This window comes from Rana temporaria, chromosome 3, assembly GCF_905171775.1.
Source record: "Rana temporaria chromosome 3, aRanTem1.1, whole genome shotgun sequence".
Taxonomy (NCBI): domain Eukaryota; kingdom Metazoa; phylum Chordata; class Amphibia; order Anura; family Ranidae; genus Rana; species Rana temporaria.
In genome coordinates, this window is record NC_053491.1 from 19,051,002 (window position 1) to 19,071,152 (window position 20,151).

The following is a 20,151-nucleotide window of genomic DNA, read 5'->3' on the forward strand; positions in this document are numbered from 1 at the left end:
TATGTGGTCGGCGAATATTGAAGTGTGGCATAAAGCCAACATTTCATGGACGCCTTCTGTATTTGGTTGTTTTTCATATAAATAGTGATACATATCCTATGTTGTAACACATGGAGAGTTTTATTAGTTTCACCATTATGGGTTAAACACATTATAATTTTTTAGGGGATAAATTTCGAAAAGAAATAGGTCCACTAATGTACATGACTTCCCAGATCTGGTGTGCAACTTGAGTAGCTGACAAGTTTGTGGGAAGAGTTAATGCATTCTTATACATTAAGTTTAGAGAGAGGTAAACCAACTCCTCTGCATCCACTAGATGGCGGTGGTGAGGTGAGCAATAGAAATTGGAAGGAATGTCCGGTGCCAGACATTCAGCCTTCCTCCCTCCAGTTCCTATAGGCCCCTCGATCGTGATGATCAATACTGCTCCCAAGCCGGAGACAGGCGACTCCGTTACGGAGATGGGGAATTCCAATGTTTTATGTAATAAAGATTCAGCCTTCTATTTTTGTGCGTACGGACACACCAAGTGTGATCCAAGTATGGGCAGGGTATACCACATCAAAGATGGCGCACCCGGACTCATAGACAGCCGTTCACAATGGGCGGCGGATCTATATATAGGTGGTGAGGTACTGCTTGGCCCTACCCCCATTGACAACGTCCAATCGCGACGAAACGCGTCTGGGAAGGATCACGCAGTGACGCCACCACGACTAGGAGTAGGGCTCCTGTATGCCGGCCGGCAATTTACCTTTTAATGCTGTTTTAAAACACGCTCGCTTGTGAGTATATTTTACCCTTTTTAAAATAAAGTGTATGCTACAGAGTTACGCTATGTGCGCCTGTTTTTCTTTATTTTCATCTCCACGGTGGTACTGAGACATCACGCTCAGGGGACGGAGAGCTTCCTGGGACCCATCAGAGGGATAAAGGCCTGGGCTGGGCTATAGCCACCTGCCTTAAACCGCTTGCCTTCTGGTAAGCGGCTTTCCATATTCCGGTGGAGGGTCACTGTATGCATATTTGTCACTGGGTGTTGTGGAACATAGGATCGATCACTGCAAGGACTGTATCTTATTGCCTGTGAACATTGTGAATACTTGTGTCATCTGAACTGCCACGGATTCATCACATCTCCAATGTGTGTGATTTAACTGTTTTTGTGGCGCGGCTTTTCCTTTTTGTTTATATGATGTCAAGAGCCACGCCACCATCAGAAGTCGAGTCCCCCACTCCCCCTTACATCGCAGTGCACCCCCCTTTCCTTATGCTGCTGCTGGGAAGAAGCTGTATGCATTGCTTGAAAGCAGAAAGTAGAGGGTCTGGAGGAGGACCAGAGGAGGGCTGGAGCTCTCCTGCAGCTGCAGGAGAGGTGCGAGGGCCACATGAAATGGCCTGGAGGGCCGGATTCAGCCCGCGGGCCTTGTGTTTGACACCTGTGGCCTAGACTGAGGAGGACAGATTTTTTTTTAGCGGTCAGACTCCATAGGGGTGAATGTACCGTCTGATCAGGTCCACCGGAAAAACTGACAGGCGGACCTGATCTGACCCTTCATGTGTAAGTGGCCCAGTACGTCAGACTAAATGTGAAAACCATGGCCCGGATTCACCAAGTATCTCCAGATACGCCGTCGTATCTATGCGCCTGATTCGTAGAATCAGTTACGCTTAGATCCGACCGGCGTAAGTCTCTTACGCCGTCGGATCGTAACTGCATATTTAAGCTGGCCGCTACGGGCGTGTACGCGGATTTACACCTAGAATATGTAAATCAGTTAGATACGCAAATTCACAAACGTACGCCTGGCCGACGCAGTACAGATACGCCGTTTACGTTAATCTTTTCCCGGCGTAAAGTTACCCCTGCTATATGAGGCGTACATGCGGCGTACCAATGTTAAGTATGGACATCATTCCCGCGTCGAATTTTTAATATTTTACGTTGTTTGCGCAAGTCGTCCGCGAATGGGGCTGGACGTCATTTACGTTCACTTCAAAACCAATACGTCCTTGCAGCGTATTTGGAGCAATGCACACTGGGAAATGTCCACGGACGGCGCATGCGCTGTTCGTGAAAAACGTCAATCACGTTGGGTCATGGTTATTTTACATAACACACGCCCCCCTGTTCCAAATTTGAATTAGGCGGGCTTACACTGGCCGATTTACGCTACGCCGCCGAAACTTACGGAGCAAGTGCTTTGACAATACAGAACTTGCCCGTCTAAGTTGCGGAGGCGTAACGTAAATCGGATACGTTACGCCCGCGCAAAGATACGCAGAACTACAAGAATCTGGCCCCATGACTCTAAAAGGATGCATTATGTGCTCTTTTATTTAACCAAGAACAACATTTTAAAACTAGAATTGATCCAGAATGAAATCAGAAATGAAGTGACAGTACATTTCAATTGCATTACATTAAACGAGAACAAACCTCGTCCTTGTCTACAAAACTTGGGGATCTGTTGTGATTTTTGAGGCTAAATTCACACACCGCACACGTTACGATTTAGCGCGTTGACAAGCAGTAAATTGGGTTTTAACTTGTTGGGGTGTATTTTTATTTTTTTAACAGCAGGAATCAAAATACTCACCTTTTTATTGCTTTAATGTGTGCTGCAGGATTTTTTGGTGTGAATAAACCCTTAAAGGGTTTCTAAACCCCAAAAATATGATTGCAGCTTAAGACCCCTTACACACTGGGGCGTTTTTCAGGTGCGTTGGCATTAAAAAAATGCCTGTAAAGCGCCTGAAAGAAGCCTCATCTGTAATCCCAATGTGATAGCCTGAGTGCTTTCAGAGCCCTTTCACACTGCCAGTGCCCGAAAAACACCTCTAAGACCCCTTTCACACTGGGGCATTTTTCAGGCGCTTTGGCAATAAAAAAAACTCCCTCAATGAGAATGGGGGCTTTAGGAGCAGTGTATTCAACGCTCCTAAAGCGCTGCAAAGAAGCCAGTGCCAGTGCAGCGCCTCAGTGAGAAAGCACTCGGGCTTTCACATTGGGATTGCAGATGCAGCTTCTTTCAGGCGCTTTACAGGCACTTTTTTTAACGCTAAAGTGCCTGAAAAATGCCCCAGTGTGAAAGGGGTCTAAGAGTCCTTGGTGTGGTGGTTGCATTTCTTTTCTTTCTGTTTTTTTTTTTTGTCATGCATATTTTGCTTGATTTTAACTTGGTAATCCTGAAAAGAAAACACTTCCTGTCCCTGGGTGGCTACATCACTTCTCCACTGTATCTATGGAGGAAGCCATGGTTGTCATCCTTAAGGCTGGGATCACACCTATGCGAATTGAATGCGCTTTTCGCCGCATTCAATTCGCATAGCAGGAGAATGTGACTGTCTCTCTATGGAGCCGGTTTACATATCTCCGCAGCGGGTCCGGTGCGGTGCGACAAAAAATGTGTGCCTTTTTTGGTCCGTTTCATATTCGAATTCAGACCAAAATTCGGCCTGAACCGCTGAACCAGCACACACCGGACCCCTGCTGTGAGCCGCATGAGGCGGCGGTGTGAACCCGGCCTAAGACCCGTACACACGATCGGATTTTCTGACGAGAATTGTGTGATGACAGGCTGTTGTCAGAAAATCCGACTGTACGCTCCATCGGACAATTGTTGTCGGATTTTCCGCCAACAAATGTTGGATAGCATGCTTTCAAATTTTCCGCCAGCAAATGTGTGTTGTCGGATTATCCGATTGTGTGTACGGAAGTCCTTAGGACAAAACTCCAAAGTACACGCATGCTCGCCATAACACAACATTAGCAGAAGTTGCCCAAAGGGTGGCGCTTAAGAGCTGAAAAACCACGTAGTTTTGTGTTGGTTGGTCAACAATTCTTTGCCATTTTGTATGCAATACAAGTTCCTGCCCAACGCCCTTCAGACAAAAGTCCTCCTACGCTTTGTCCGCGGAAAATACGATTGTGTGTACCAGGCTTAAAGGGGTGTTCCAGCCTGTTTTTAAGTTTATTAAAAGTCAGCAGCTACAAAAAGTGTAGCTGCTGGCTTTTAATAAAAAGACACTTACCTGCTCCACGGCTCCAGCGACGCGCCGGCCGGGGCTCCGCTCCTCGCCCCCCCTCTTCATTCCTAGTGTGGGCACCCGGCAGTGACAGCTTTCGGATTCACAGCCGGGCACTCACTGCGCATGCGCGAGCGGCGCCGTCCCATTGGACAGGCGCTCGCCTACAGGGAGGGGCTGCAATAAGGCGATTAAGCTATTCGCCTTACCAGCCCCTCGGCGGAAGGAGAAAGTGGAACAGGAAGTCCCACTGCTCCTGAAGCCCCCTACCCCCCCCCAAAAAAATGACATGCCAAATGTGGCATGTAAGGGGGCAAGGAGTGGGTTAAGCGGAAGCTTTAAAGCGGAGGGCCACCCGAAAAAATAATCTTTTTAAAAGCCAGCAGCTACTGACTTTTAAAAAAATTTACACTTACAGCGCGCCCGCGATTTCGGCAGCCGTGGCCGCCGAAATCGCAGGCGCGCTGTAAGTGTCAATTGCTCGTCTCTCGGTTGCCCCCGCAGCCATCCTCGGTGAGGGAATCAGGAAGTGAAGCATTGCGGCTTCACTGCCTGGTTCCCTACTGAGCATGCGCGAGTAGCGATGTGTGCCCTCACTGGTCCCCACTCTCTCTCCTGGGACCAGTGTGTTCCCAGGAGACAGCGGGGGGACGGGGAGCGGCGTGACTTCCATGGGAGTCTATACAGGTATCTGCACCCCCCTGAAAGGTGCCAAATGTGACACCGGAGGGGGGTGGAGGGTTCCGAAAAGCGTAAGTTCAATTTTTGGGTGGACCTCCGCTTTAAAGCGGTTCTCCACCCTAAAGTGGAGTCCCGCTGATCGGAACCCTCCCCCCTCCGGTGTCACATTTGACACCTTTCAGGGGGGAGGGGGTGCAGATACCTGTCTAAAGACAGGTATTTGCACCCACTTCCGGCCCGGCATTCACGGGCAAAAGACGGGCATTCCGTCACATCCCGTCTGTCCCCCGTTGTGTGCTGGGAACACTCGGCTCCCAGCACACAGCGGGAGCCAATCGGCGGGCGCGGGGCGACTCGCGCATGCGCCGTAGGGAACCGGGCAGTGAAGCCGCAGCGCTTCACTTCCTGGTTCCCTCAGCGTGGATGGCGGGGGGAGCAGCAGAGAGACGAGCGATCGCTCGTGCGTGCTCTGCTGCGATCGGCGCTGGACTCCAGGACAGGTAAGTGTCCTTATATTAAAAGTCAGCAGCTGCAGTATTTGTAGCTGCTGGCTTTTAATATTATTTTCCCGTGGCACATCCGCTTTAAGTTGCTCTCCTGATATGGACTACAAACCATCTCCATTACATGGGGGGGGCAGTGCAATTGGTAGGTTAGAGAAGATCGCTAGGAAAGAAGATTTTCTTCTGTGCAGCTCAAATGAAATGACAAGGACACGGCACTTCTGGCGGGATCAAAATGTATTTTCTCTATTTCCTTAAAATGTTCTGGTCTTAAAAAGAAAAATGGCCACCCAGCCCATTTGAGGACTGTAAACTGCATTATATAACATATTTATTCTTGGGTTTAGCTATCCTGTAAGCATGTGAAAAAGACAAAGGACAAGAAGGAACATCAACAGAGAACATTGCTGTGCTTTCGGTGTATACAGATTCTTAATGGCGGCGCTGCAGGATGTTGGTAAGGGTAATTGGCTGTCGCACCTTCGAGGATTGGGAAGAGGCTGGTGTCTGGGAAAGCAGCTGAGATACTCCCGGGCTTGAGAAGTTCCAGGAACCTCTCCGGTCCATCTGTGATGCCGACTGTGACAGCTGGTGATAGATGTTGGGCTGCAAGGAGCCACCAGTAGTAGACCTGTATAGAACAATCTAAGGATTCATTGGTTTCCAACACTGAGCATGGTGTTCAAATGGAACGGTTTACATTAAAATAAAAATATAGAAAGTCATGTGCACCTTCTATGATGCTCATTTTAACATAAGAGTCTATGAATATTAATACCAACATAAAAAAAACCAAAAAAACAATGAAATAGTGTAAATGAATCCACGCAATGAACACAAATATTTCCCGTGAGTGAGTTTTTGGGGTTTTCACACCCTTAATTAGTTAATTAATTTAACCACTTAACCCCCGGACCATATTGCTGGTCAAAGACCAGAGCACTTTTTGCGATTCGGCACTGCGTCGTTTTAACTGACAATTGCGCGGTCGTGCGATGTGGCTCCCAAACAAAATTGGCGTCCTTTTTTTCCCACAAATAGAGCTTTCTTTTGGTGGTATTTGATCACCTCTGCGGTTTTTATTTTTTTGCGCTATAAACAAAAATAGAGCGACAATATTTTTTACTTTTTGCTGTAATATCCCCCAAAAATATATTAAAAAAAAATGTTTTCCTCAGTTTAGGCCGATACGTATTCTTCTACATATTTTTCGTAAAAAAAATCGCAATAAGCGTTTGTTGATTGGTTTGCGCAAAAGTTATAGCGTTTACAAAATAGGGGGTATTTTTATGGCATTTTTATTAATATTTTTTTTTTACTAGTAATGGCGGCGATCAGCGATTTTTTTTCGGTACTGCGACATTATGGCGGACACTTTTGACACATTTTTGGGACCATTGCATTTTTATAGCGATCAGTGCTATAAAAATGCATTAGATTACTATAAAAATGCCACTGGCAGGGAAGGGGTTAACACTGTTTCCTGGGTGTGTTCTAACTGTAGGGGGGGTGGCCTCACTAGGGGAAATGACTGATCGCTGTTCATACATTGTATGAACAGACGGTCAGGCATTTCTCCCCTGACAGGACCGGGAGCTGTGTGTTTACACACACAGCTCCCGGTCCTCGCTCTGTAACGAGCAATCGCGGGTGCCCGGCACGCGCACGGGAGTCAGGGACGAGCGGGGGGCGCGCGCACACGCCCCTAGTGGCCGCTTCGAGAGGCGACGTAGAGCTACGTGCTCTCGCGCAGGGGAGCCGACCTGCCGCCGTAGAACTGCGGCGGCTGGTCGGGAAGTAGTTAAACCAACATCAACTCCTTTTCAAATTGCTTACCTTAATGAGCCGGTAGTATTCATTTTGTGGGGAACTTGACCTATAAACAGAAAGATTGTTTACAACAAGTAAACTTTAGAAAATATTATTTGTAAGGTTAGATTCACATTTGTGGGAATAAGCGCAAAATCGCGTTCCAGCAATGCACTAAAAAAAAGTGCATCCATTTTTGCAAGCACAAATGGTGCCATTAATTCCTAATAGTACCCTTAAGCATGCGCCAAAACTCACGGCAACAAGGTACCATGTGTTTTGCTGCGACATCATTTTAATGTAGGCAGGTGCAGCTACCTTGTTTCCCTGAAAATAAGACCTACTGCAAATTTTTGGGAAGGGCTGCAATATAAGCCCTACCCCGAAAATAAGCCCTAGTGTAGAGTGCTTGTGTGTATAGTGTACACACTACTCCGTTGCAGTAGTGTATAGTGTAGACCAGGGTTTTTCAACTCCAGTCCTCGAGGCGCCCCAACAGGTCATGTTTTCAGGATTTCCATTATTTTGCACAGGGGATTTGATCAGTTTCACTGCCTTAGTAATTACCACAGCCAATTCATCTCAGGGAAATCCTGAAAACATGACCTGTTGGGGCGCCTCGAGGACTGGAGTTGAGAAACACTGGTGTAGACCAGTGATCCTCAAACTACGGCCTTCCAGCTGTTGTAGAACTACACATCCCATGAGGCATTGTAACACACTGACATTACTAGGCATGATGGGAATTGTAGTTCCTGAACAACTGGAGGGCCGTAGTTTGAAGACCCATGGTGTAGACTGTGTGTGTCTATGTGATACAATTGTGCCAAGTACCTTCGGAATAGCGCTGATCTCCTGCTCCTCTCCTCCCAGCTGTCAGTGGGGGTATCCGCCGCCCCCCCCCCCCCTACAGTGCTCGGAGCAGAGAGGGGAGGTTCGGTAGGCTAAGCAAGTGGCGAGCTGCACTCCCACTCTCCGAGATGTCAGCGGGGGATCTCGGCCCCCCTCCCTGTGCAGAGCTTCAGCGGGCTAAGGAAGTGGCAAACAGCACTCAGCTAATCTTCCCCTCTCCAAGATGTCAGCGGGGGGATCTCGGGCCCCCCTTCCTCTGCAGACCTCTGGCGGGTCACAGGCACTATAAGGTATGTGGCTCTACATCTCAGCATGCAGCAGTTTTGCACTGTGTGATACTGTAACGGAGTGAATTCCAACATTCTACAAGCATTCTTGACAGACAGAGAGGGAGGGAGAGAGCACATGGCATGATAAGACCTACCCCGAAAATAAGCCCTACTGTGTCTTTTGTTGCCAAAATTAATATAAGACCCGGGCTTATTTTCGGGAAAACACGGTAGCTAATCTGCCACCAGGTGGCTCTGTTCCAGAATAGTGTCTGGTTACAGAAAGCAGTGTCAACAGGTGCTAGGCCCCTATTAGCCCTCCCATAGTGATGTAATGGGTGCCCCAGATATAGTTTGGGAGGAGTCCTAGTGTAGTTGGAGCATGGGAATCGAACACCCCACATTTGCACAGATGTAGCCAGCAAGTGGATGCCCTGGACAGTGAAGGAGAGAGGTAGACCTGCGCCCAGGAGAGCCGACTGTGGACTTCCTGACCCTTATGGAGGTGGGGGGCTAGGGCGGGTTAAGAGAGAGGCCTTGCAGACCAGGAGAAATGAGACAGATCGCTGCTCCAGGTCAGTAGTATAATCCACCAAAAAGCAAGGGCTGGGTGCTACCTCCGGCTCGCAACCGTGAACATGTAGACCAAGTGAGAAAAATTAGCTGATCACACCACCCTACACCTGTGTGAGTGTCCTCTACTTAGCTGGAGGGCCACCAGTTTGAGACCCCTGATAGAGGTTCGGTAGGTCAGTCTTCCTTTGGGTTTTGAAGAAGCACAATGTATGTGTGAAACGTCGTCACCCCTTGGTCTGCTGTTTTAGTCCTGGTGGCAGTCTGTCAATAAACCTGTTGGATGGATGTTGGTGTTCAGCTAATTTTTCTCACTTGTAGGCCAGTCCAAGAGTTCTCTGGAGTGAGGCTATTCCACTGGAGGGTCCCGGGAGAGGTGTACCCATGAAATACATTGGACTGTAGAGATCCCCGTGAGTACTAATGACCCTGGGTGGAGGGAGATTATTATGGAAAATGGCTTACTGAAAGTGCTGCAAGATGCTTTCACATATGACTGCCACAGATCGTCCACTACAGATAATGGACAATGTACTGTCAAGTAACCCCGGCTAATATGTCGGTGTGATGTGACCGTTTGTGCTATTTTCCAAGTACCACCAGTAAAGTGCAGCAGCTCTATTTATGTCGGGGTTCGATAAAATACGGGTGCCCGGTCGCAATTGCGACTAGAATTAGCTTAGGCCTGTAGAAGGCCGTAAAGCCGCGGCCTCAATTACCTGTGTCTCCGTGCGCCCCCTTCTCCCCCACTGCGCGATCGCGGCGGGTCGCTCTGGCCGGTAATTGAGGCCGTGGCTTTGTGGCCTTCTGCAGGCCTAAGCTTCCTTCTGTGATCTGGCGTCATCTTGTGGTGGCCGTTAGCATGACAAGTAGGAGGTCTAGGGGTAGAATTGTTGCTCACCTCGACTTCTGCAACTAAACCCTCATGTTTTGCATAGGATGCATTAAGGTGAAAAAAGTGCCAGTCACCGCCCCCCGTTGTACTTACCTGAGCCCTGGAACTTGACCCGGCGGAGATGCGCTCTTCCTCTTCACGGGGTTCTCGGCTCTTGATTGGATAAATTGATAGCAGTGCAGCCATTGGCTCCCGCTGCTGTCAATTAAACCAATGACGCGGGGGGCGGAGCCGAATCATACATTCGGTGGCTATGGATGCCGAATTTATGACTCGGGAGCGCGCCCGCAAGGTAACCCCCTGGCAGAGCGCTTCTCCTAGGGGGTTATCTGAAGAGAATAAAAAACACACAAACTCCTGCGCACAAGTGGGATCCTTGATGATAGACCAAATGTCTACATATAGTTCTCTTTGGATGTCAAGAAAGAACCGTAGTATCAGAGGCCTTGCTGCCCTTCATGGATGGGGGAATCCTGATAGAAGACAAAAAAGGGAGAAAGAAAGGCGCACCAGCCTCGTGTACTACCGTTAGACTGCTGGGCTCTGAGGAAGAGGTCTCTGACACCTCGAAACGCGTCAGCCAAGCAGCAACGCACCTCGCCCCCCCCCCCCCCCCTACATTCTGGAGTGTGGTTTGAGGGGTATTTCAATTTTCGTTTGACAAGCCTTTTATCATCCTTTGTTTGTGAGTAGTTTTCATCATTCTTATTTTTCATTAAAAATTTGCCAAACGGTAGTACACGAGGCTGGTGCGCCTTTCTTTCTCCCTTTTTTGGTTATCTGAAGAGAGGAGGAGCCGCCAGGGGACCCCAGAAGTCGCGGATCGGGGGCCACACTGTGCAAAACGAGCTGCACAGTGGAGGTAAGCATGACATGTTTGTTATTTTTATTTTATTTTTTTAAACTGAAGCTTTAGAACCACTTTAATGGTCTACCCTTACACAGGCTATCCCCCCCTTCAGTCTATTATGAATTCTGCTGCTAGACTCATACAGTGGGGCAAAAAAGTATTTAGTCCCCACCAATTGTGCAAGTTCTCCCACTTAAAAAGATGAGAGAGGCCTGTAATTGTCATCGTAGGTATACCTCAACTATGAGAGACAAAATGTGGAAACAAATCCAGACAATCACATTGTCTGATTTGGAAAGAATTTATTTGCTAATTCTGGTGGAAAATAAGTATTTGGTCTCCTCTACAAACAAGCAAGATTTCTGGCTCACAGACCTGTATCTTCTATAAGAGGCTCCTCTGTCCTCCACTCATTACCTGTATTAATGGCACCTGTTTGAACTTGTTATCAGTATCAAAGACACCTGTCCACAACCTCAAACAGTCTCACTCCAAACTCCACTATGGTGAAGACCAAAGAGCTGTCCAAGGAGCAGAAACAAAATTGTAGACCTGCACCAGGCTGGGAAGACGGAATCTGCAATAGGCAAGCAGCTTGGTGTGAAGAAATCAACTGTGGGTGCAATAATTAGAAAATGGAAGACATACAAGACCACTGATAATCTCCCTCGATCTGGGGCTCCATGCAAGATCTCACCCCGTGGGGTCAAAATGATCACAAGAACGGTGAGCAAAAATCCCAGAACCACACGGGGGGACCTAGTAAATGACATGCAGAGAGCTGGGACCAACGTAACAAAGGCTACCATCAGTAACACACTACGGCGCCAGGGACTCTGATCCTGCAGTGCCAGACGTGTCCCCCTGCTTAAGCCAGTACATGTCCGGGCCCATCTGAGGTTTGCTAGAGAGCATTTGGATGATCCAGAAGAGGATTGGGAGAATGTAATTTGGTCAGATGAAACCAAAGTAGAACTGTTTGGTAGAAACACAACTCGTCGTGTTTGGAGAGAGAATGCTGAGTTGCAACCAAAGAACACCATACCTACTGTGAAGCATGGGGGTGGCAACATCATGCTTTGGGGCTGTTTCTCTGCAAAGGGAACAGGACAACTGATCCGTGTACATGAAAGAATGAATGGGGCCATGTATCGTGAGATTTTGAGTGCAAACCTCCTCCCATCAGCAAGGGCATTGAAGATGAAACGTGGCTGGGTTTTTCAGCATGATCCCAAACACACCGCCTGGGCAACGAAGGAGTGGCTTTGTAAGAAGCATTTCAATGTCCTAGAGTGGCCTAGCCAGTCTCCAGATCTCAACCCCATAGAAAACCTTTGGAGGGAGTTGAAAGTCCGTGTTGCCCAGCGACAGCCTCAAAACATCACTGCTCTAGAGGAGATCTGCATGGAGGAATGGACCAACATACCGGCAACAGTGTGTGACAACCTTGTGAAGACTTACATAAAACCTTTGACCTCTGTCATTGCCAACAAAGGATATATAACAAAGTATTGAGATGAACTTTTGATATTCACCAAATACTTATTTTCCACCATAATTTGCAAAGAAATTCTTTCCAAATCAGACAATGTGATTGTCTGGATTTGTTTCCACATTTTGTCTCTAATAGTTGAGGAATACCTATGATGACATTTACAGGCCTCTCTCATCTTTATAAGTGGGAGATCTTGCACAATTGGTGGGGACTAAATACTTTTTTGCCTCACTGTACACCTCATTAACCGATCCGTGTGTGCTGCCCCTCTCTGCCAATCCCTTTACTGGCTTCCCCTACCCCACCGTATAAAATTCAAAATACTAACCACAAAATACAAGGTCATCCACAAAATCACCCCCATCTACATCACCAACCTTATCTGCAGATATCGCCCAAAACGTCCTCTCCGTTCCTCCCAGGACCTCCTGCTCTCTAGCTCCCTTGTTCCCTCCTCCCATGCTCGCCTCCAGGACTTCTCCAGAGCCTCTCTCATCCTCTGGAACTCCCTGTCCCAGTATGTCCGATCAGCCCCTACCCTGTCCACCTTAACTGGTTGCCGACCAGCTGCCGTCGTTTTACGGCAGCAGGTCGGCTCCCCTGCACAAGAGCACGTAGTATAACGTCGGCTCTCGCCCCCCAACTCCCGTGCCCGGCGGGCGCGACCGCCACCGGGCACACGCGATCGCTCTTTACAGAGCGAGGACCGGGAGCTGTGTGTGTAAACACACAGCTCCTGGTCCTGTCAGGGAGAGAAATGCTGATCTTCTGTTCATACAATGTATGAACAGCGATCAGTCATTTCCCCTAGTGAGGCCACCCCCCCTAGAGTTAGAACACACCCAGGGAACATACTTAACCCCTTCCCGCCCCCTAGTGTTAACCCCTTCACTGCCAGTGGCATTTTTATAGTAATCCAATGCATTTTTATAGCACTAATCGCTATAAAAATGCCAATGGTCCCAAAAATGTGTCAAAAGTGTCCGAAGTGTCCGCAATAATGTCGCAGTACCGAAAAAAATTTGCTGATCGCCGCCATTACTAGTAAAAAAAAAATATTAATAAAAATGCCATAAAAATACCCCCTATTTTGTAAACGCTATAACTTTTGCACAAACTAATCAATAAACGCTTATAGCGATTTTTATTTTTTTAACGAAAAATATGTAGAAGAATACGTTATCGGCCTAAACTGAGGACATTTTTTTTTTTAGATATATATATATTTTTGGGGGATATTTATTATAGCAAAAAGTAAAAAATATAATTTTTTTTCAAAATTGTTGCTCTTTTTTTGTTTATAGCGCAAAAACTAAAAACCGCAGAGGTGATCAAATACCACCAAAAGAAATCTCTATTTGTGGGGAAAAAAGGACGCCAATTTTGTTTGGGAGCCACGTCGCACGACCGCGCAATTGTAAGTTAAAACGTCACAGTGCCGAATCGCAAAAAGTGCTCTGGTCTTTGACCAGCAATATGGTCCGGGGGTTAAGTGGTTAAGGAGATCCCTGAAAACTAATTTATTCAGGGAAGCCTATCCCACACCCACCTAAGCCATCCTCCTCAAATCATCCCCCGGCGCAGCTATTACCTTTTGTACCATCCCACCCCCTTCCTTTAGAATGTAAGCTCTACGAGTCGGGCCCTCCTGTACCTTCTGTATTGAACTGTATTATAATTGTGCTGTGTCCCCTCTACATAAACTGTTGGCACTATATAAATCGTGTATTATAATATTATTATTATTATTATTATTATTATTAATAATAATAATAATAATAATTACCCAGGATCTAAAAAAGTATAATCTTGTTCTGCCCAAAAATAGTGGCCCGCTGCACCTACTGATAATTAAAGTGGATATAGCTATGTATATACTGTATAACGTTTGCAATAATTGAAGTGACCGGGTAAAGTAAGTAACAGAACAAATATAAAGAGGACAAAATAGAAGTTCCCTTTATCAGATTTCAATATAAATCTCTCAGCAAAAAAATGTCAAAATGTAATAAAGGAGTGTAAAAATCATTTGATTTGTCTATTCCAACATAGAAACTGTATGAACTCACCTAGGCATCTCTCACGGGGGGAGGTTATCAGTGACAGTCTGGTTGGTGCAGCAATAGTAAACTAGGAAAAGAAAATTATAAAATCAATACAAGTGTGTACAGTGGAACCTCGGTTTACGAGTAACGCAGTTAACAAGCGTTTTGAAAGACAAGCAACTTTTTTTTTTTTTTTAAATCCTGACTCGGTTTGTGAGTGTTGTCTCGCAAAACGAGCAGGATTGGTAAGGTGCAAGATAACAAATATTTGCTTCTGGGTTTCATACCGTTTTAAGGCCTTGTTCACATATATAGCTGGATTCAGGATGGCGGGCGCATAGTTGCGGCGGCGTAGCGTATGGCATTTACACTACGCCGCCGTAAGTTTGCAAGGCAAGTACTGTATTCACAAAGTACTTGCCTGCTAAGTTACGGCAGCGTAGCCTAAATGCGGCGGGCGTAAGCGCGCCTAATTCAAAATAGGCTGAGGGGGCGTGTTTTATGTTAATTTGGGTTGACCTGACGTGATTGACTTTTTTTTGGAACGGCGCATGCGCTGTCCGTGTACATATCCCAGTGTGCATTGCGGCTACGTACGCCGCACGGTCCTATTGGTTTTGACGTGGACGTAAATCCCTATTCACGGATGACTTACGCAAACGGCGTACATTTTTCATATTTCGACGCGGGAACGACGGCCATAGTTAACATTACTATTCCAGCTATTTCATGGAATAACTTTAGTCCTGATAATGTGTTACGTAAACGGCGTATCTGTACTGCGTCGGCCAGGCGAACGTTCGTGAATAGGCGTATGTAGTGATTTACATATTCTACGCCGACCGCAATGGAAGTGCCACCTAGCGGTCAGCCTAAAAATTACACTTTAGGATACGACGGTGTAAGACACTTACGCCACTCGTATCTGAGCCTAATTTAAGCGTATCTGGTTACCAGAATACGCTTAAATTTGCATCGGCGCAGATTCAGACTTAGGCTGGCATATCTACTGATACGCCAGCCTAAGTCTTTCTGAATAGTCTAGCTAATAGTGATCATGTTTTTCTATCTTTTTTTTTTGTTTTTTGGAGCGACACCATTCATTTGAATGGGGTGCCCTCCGCTCCAAAAATGCGCCAAACTTCCTTCTGTACCTTTTTTTTGGGAGAGGACTTTTTCAAACAGCGCAGAGGCGTTGCTAGGTGGGTGCGGGGGGTGGGGGCCGCACCCGGGTGACACCTGTGGATAGCGGCAGCTGCGGCCCTACCATAATATGCGCCTTGCTCTGTGTCAATGGAGCAGACTGACGCCGCCGGCGCCTCCTCCTCTCTGTTTACATCCAGCGAGGAGGAGGAGCCTGAAGGACACACACCGCTGTGTGTACAGGTCCGCGCTGTTCTGAGGTCTGTACTGTACTTACACTCTATTTTATGTAGATGGACATGTGCAGGGGGGAGAGGGATGCCTATGCTGATGGGAGGGTCTGCACCAAGTGGGGTGTCTATTCTGCGGGGGTCTGCACTAAATGGGGGGTGTCTATACTGCGGGGGTCTTAACTAAGGGGGGTGTCTATACTAATGGGGGTCTGTACTAAGGGGGGTGTCTATACTGATGGGGGGTCTGAACTAAGGGGTGTGTCTATACAGATGGAGTCTATACTAAGTGGGGTGTCTATGCAGATGGAGTCTATACTAAGGGAGTGTCTATACTGATTGGGGGGTCTGTACCAAGGGGGGGGATTCTATACTGATGGGGGGGTCTAAACTAAGGGGGGATTCTATATTGATGGGGGGTCTGCACTAAAGGGGGGGAGTCTGCACTAAGAGGGGGGATTCTACACTGATGGGGGTGTCTGTACTGAGGGAGGGGGTCAGTGCTTAGTGAGAGGGGACTGTACTGAGTGGGGGGGTCTATACTAACGGAGGGTGGTCTGTACTGAGGGAGGAGGGTCTGTACTTAGTGAGGGGGATATATACTGCGGGAGGGGGGTCTGTAGTTAGTGGAGGGGGGTCTGTACTGAGGGGGGTCTGTACTGAGGGGGGACTATATTTGTTGGACAGGAGGGGGGGTGACACCAATTTTTCTGCACCAGGTGACCCTAGTGACGCCACTGAAACAGCTTGATTTTGGGCGTGACAAAACACCCACGTTCTTGGCGCCTTTGGGGAGCCATTAGGATTAATGGTACCCAAGCGTGTATTGCGCGTTTTGCTGTGATTTTAGCGCAATTCCGATGCAATGAAGTGTGAACCGGGTCTAAAGCAAATATTAGCCATACTTACATTTGTTTTCTTCTGAGGTGTGCTTAAAGAAAAATCCACTGATTCAGCACTATGCAAAAAAAAAAAAAAAGAATATATTAAGTTTATATGATACAAGTAGTAAAATTCATCCATTTACCTTTCAGTAATGTAAACACTCAACACGGAAAGCCATCTATATCTCACTTTTCAGTGGAGTAGAGTCAGAGGAAAATAATAATAAATTGTTATCCCCCCTCCCCCCCCCCCCAAATAAAAAAAGAGGTTATATTTACCTGCTCTGTGCAACGATATTGCAGGGGGCGGACCCTTATCCCATCTTTGGCAGTCCCACGCTGGCACTGTCCCTGCTTTTCTTGCCTCCAGGTGCCTCCTCAGCAAGCTATGGGGGCATTTGTGCGCACTCCCTCCTGAACTGGGCTATGTGCGTCCATAGACACACAGAGCGCTGGTGAGCCATGCCTCCCTCCTCACAGGTGTTTGACTGACAGCAGCAGGAGCCTATAGCTGCCACTGCTCTCAGTGTCTCTTCTGAGACCAGGAAGAGAGGAGCGGTGCTGCAGCCGGGACAGTTCTGGAGCAATGACAGGAGTTAGGTGAGGGTTTAGGGAAGGGGGGTGGGAAAGATACCTTTTTTTTTGTTTGTTTTTTACCTTAATGTACAGAATGCATTAAGATAAAATTAATGTAGACGCTAGAACCACTTTAGATGGTGCGGTTGGGGGCAGTAAAACCACAGCTCACTGGGGTAGATTCAGGTAGCTTTGCGCAGTTTTTACGGAGGTGCAGCGCACCGTTTTGCCGCTGCTCCCCCGCAAATTACCTGCGCTACCCTTGATTCACGGAGCAGTAGCTCCGTAAATTGCGTGGGCGCTCCGGAAAAATGTCCGGCGTAAGCGCGCGCAATTTAAATGATCCCGTAGGGGGCGTGGATCATTTAAATTAGGCGCGTTCCCGCGCCGAGCGTAGTGCGCATGCTCCGTCGGGAAACTTTCCCGACGTGCATTGCGGTAAATGACGTCGCAAGGACGTCATTTGCTTCAAAGTGAACGTGAATGGCGTTCAACGCCATTCACGATTCACTTACGCAAACGACGTAAATTTCAAATTTCGTGACGCGGGAACAACGGGTATACGTAGCATTGGCTGCCCCTGCTATTAGCAGGGGCAGCCTTACGCAAAAACCGACGTACGCAACCGACATAAACTGCGTACGCAGGGCTTGCGTACTATACGCTGACCACAACGGGAACGCCCCCTAGCGGCCTGCGTAAGAATGCAGCCTAAGATATGACGGCATAAGGAGCCTTATGCCAGTCATTTCTTAGGCTGCAGTCGGCGTAACGAGGTTCCTGAATCAGGAGCATTCGTAACGCCGGCGCAGGTAAGCAATTGCGCTGCGTAACTATGGTTACGCAGACGCAATTGCTCTTTGAATCTACCCCAGTGGTGGTAATTAGGACCAACACTGGTGTGGCGTACAGAGAGGCGAGTGCTCAATTGTTGGGCATTTTATGCTGGGAAGGCGCAAAGGACACCCTGATTGCAGGGCCATCTTAAAAGCATCATGGGCCCCTGGGCAAAGTTAGGCACTAGGGCCCCCCCACCAGCCTGCCCAAATGTATGCACCTGCTCTCAAGAATTAAAGTATAAATGGTTGATAGAATTAAACATATATTAGTACTTTTATTGATTTTAAGCAATAAGAAAACATGCCATAAATCAAAGACTAATCAACAAAAAGGGCACAGTACAGGAGGGGAGGCAGAAATGCACAGTACATGGGGGGTTCAGGAGGGCACAATCCTGGGATTGGGAGGGCACAATCCAGGTTTTGGGATGCTGCCCAGGACACAGCCATCCAGGGACATCGTAGTAAAAAGCATTACTGTCCTGGAAAATCCAGGACAGTATGATGTAATGTAAGATTATCATGGAGCCCCCATGCACCTGGGGCCGCTGGGCACTGCCCAGGGGTGCCCATGCATTAAAACAGCCCTGCCTGACTGCTAATTGTCATATCTGGACAATGATGTGACCAGTGTTTGCACCCCTTTGTTTACCTCCATCTCTAGGCCAGGAAAGCTCGGTGTCAGTGTTCTATCAGAAAGTGCAACCAAAATAACATGACATCCGACCCGCTCCGATCCGCCAAAGTGTGACGGAGGAAAAACCTACTTTTCCATCCGTCTGGTGGATCGGATCGGGTGAACACGAACAGACGGTCCGTGTTGATCCGATCCTCCAATAGGGGAGAGCAGAGAAAAGACAGGGCGGTCCCTGAACAGTGTGCGGGGACTGCCCTGTCATCCGCCGGCTCAGCGGGGATCAACGGAGCGATCCCCGCTGAGCAAGCGGAGGTTCACGGGCGTATCATTACTGATCCGCCCCGTGTAAAAGGGGCCTAAGGGCCCGCTGAGCACCTGCGTAGACCTCATATGTGCTCTCAGCTATTTTACTTTCCTGTACTCTGCCGCTAGGCCGTGGGCCTCTTTAACGGTTCTGAACTTGGGGTTACGACTGCTGAGAAGGGAGGCAGCGCACGGACCCCCTCGTTACTGAAGGACACCTCACCCAAGCAACTGTATTCCTCCGCTGACTTGTCTTGCTGAGTTAACCTTTTGTAGTGGCTCCTTGCTATATACCCCATAGTGCTTTACAGTAGACATATGCATTTGTTTTCGTCTGAATGCATTTTCGTCTGAATTTCTGGGATTTCCGCATTCGTTTTAACAAACTATCACGAAGACGCAGAATCCGAAATCCGAAAGATCAGACATAAAAAATGCTTTATTTTCGTTTCATTGCGACAACAGTTCAATATAGATAGAAGATTCGACATGACGATCTGTGTCTATCGAACCTGCGGTTGAATGTGCCTAACCTAACTCTATTAGTCCGAGATTATTCGACATAGAGAGAAAAGATTTGACATTATTGAGACATGAAGATTCGACGAAGCAGCTAAACTGTACGACGCCGCGAGCGGACATTTAGGCTGCATTCACACCTTGGCGTACCTAATCGCGGCGTTTTGTCCCGCGAATTGCGGCGTCAAATTGCGGCGTTTTGTACCGCGATTTGCGGCGACAAAACGCCACGATTGTGAATGCAGCCTTACCCCAGGTCCACATCTCCTATGCCGCACGCCGAAGCCGCCTAAAAAAAAGGGTCCGGGACTTGTCTTGAGCTTTTAGGCATGCAGCGTTTCGGCGTGGAGATGTGAACCATCTCCATAGAGGGCAATGTAAAATCATCCCTCCAGCGTATTAGGGGCTGCTGCAGGGTCGCGCTTCAGGCGTATATACGCCTAGGTGTGAACAGAGCCTTATGGTCAAACTCTCCGCCCATAGGCTATATAAGAATTCTAATGTTGGTTGACTAGTAATAATAATTAATAAATATAATTATTACTAATGTCATACAACATTAGAATTCTACTATAGCTTGTAGGCGGAACATTCGACCGGAAATGTACAATTGCGGCGTCGTACAGTTTAGCTGCTTCGTCTAATCTTCTTAGAACATTCGACAGACACCATAAGCCTTCAATGACAGATTCGACCTTAAAGCGGGGGTTCACCCTATCGACAGTAAAAAAAAAAAAAATTTTTTCTTTTACCTTTAAATCAGGCACTGTAGCGCGAGCTACAGTATGCCTGTCCCGAATTTTTTCCCCCCATACTCACCTTGTAGTCGTCCATCGAAGATACCGGGGAATGGGCGTGCCTCTGGAGACGGAGGATGATTGACGGCCGGCTCTGGCGCGTCACGCTTCTCCGGAAATAGCCGAAATAGGCTTGGTCTTCACGACGCGTGCGCATAGCCTGTGCGCACGCGCCGTGAAGAGCCGAGACCTACTCCGGCTGTCTTCGGGGAGAGTGAC

At 47.8% G+C, this 20,151-nt stretch overlaps 1 protein-coding gene across 2 annotated transcripts in view; it reads right to left on the minus strand.

Annotated features, from left to right (window-relative positions):
* Window positions 1-5,524: 5,524 nt before the first annotated feature.
* RNF212 (ring finger protein 212) overlaps window positions 5,525-20,151 on the minus strand; it is a 47,239-nt gene continuing 32,612 nt past the window's right edge. For both annotated transcript variants that reach the window (XM_040342330.1, XM_040342329.1), the window contains 4 exons: window positions 16,287-16,335; window positions 14,029-14,089; window positions 7,051-7,092; window positions 5,525-5,842 (listed from right to left, as the gene is read on the minus strand). In XM_040342330.1, coding sequence (XP_040198264.1) covers window positions 5,649-5,842; window positions 7,051-7,092; window positions 14,029-14,089; window positions 16,287-16,335 — 346 coding nt within the window. In that variant the 3' untranslated portion in view covers window positions 5,525-5,648. The remainder of the gene's footprint in view (window positions 5,843-7,050; window positions 7,093-14,028; window positions 14,090-16,286; window positions 16,336-20,151) is intronic.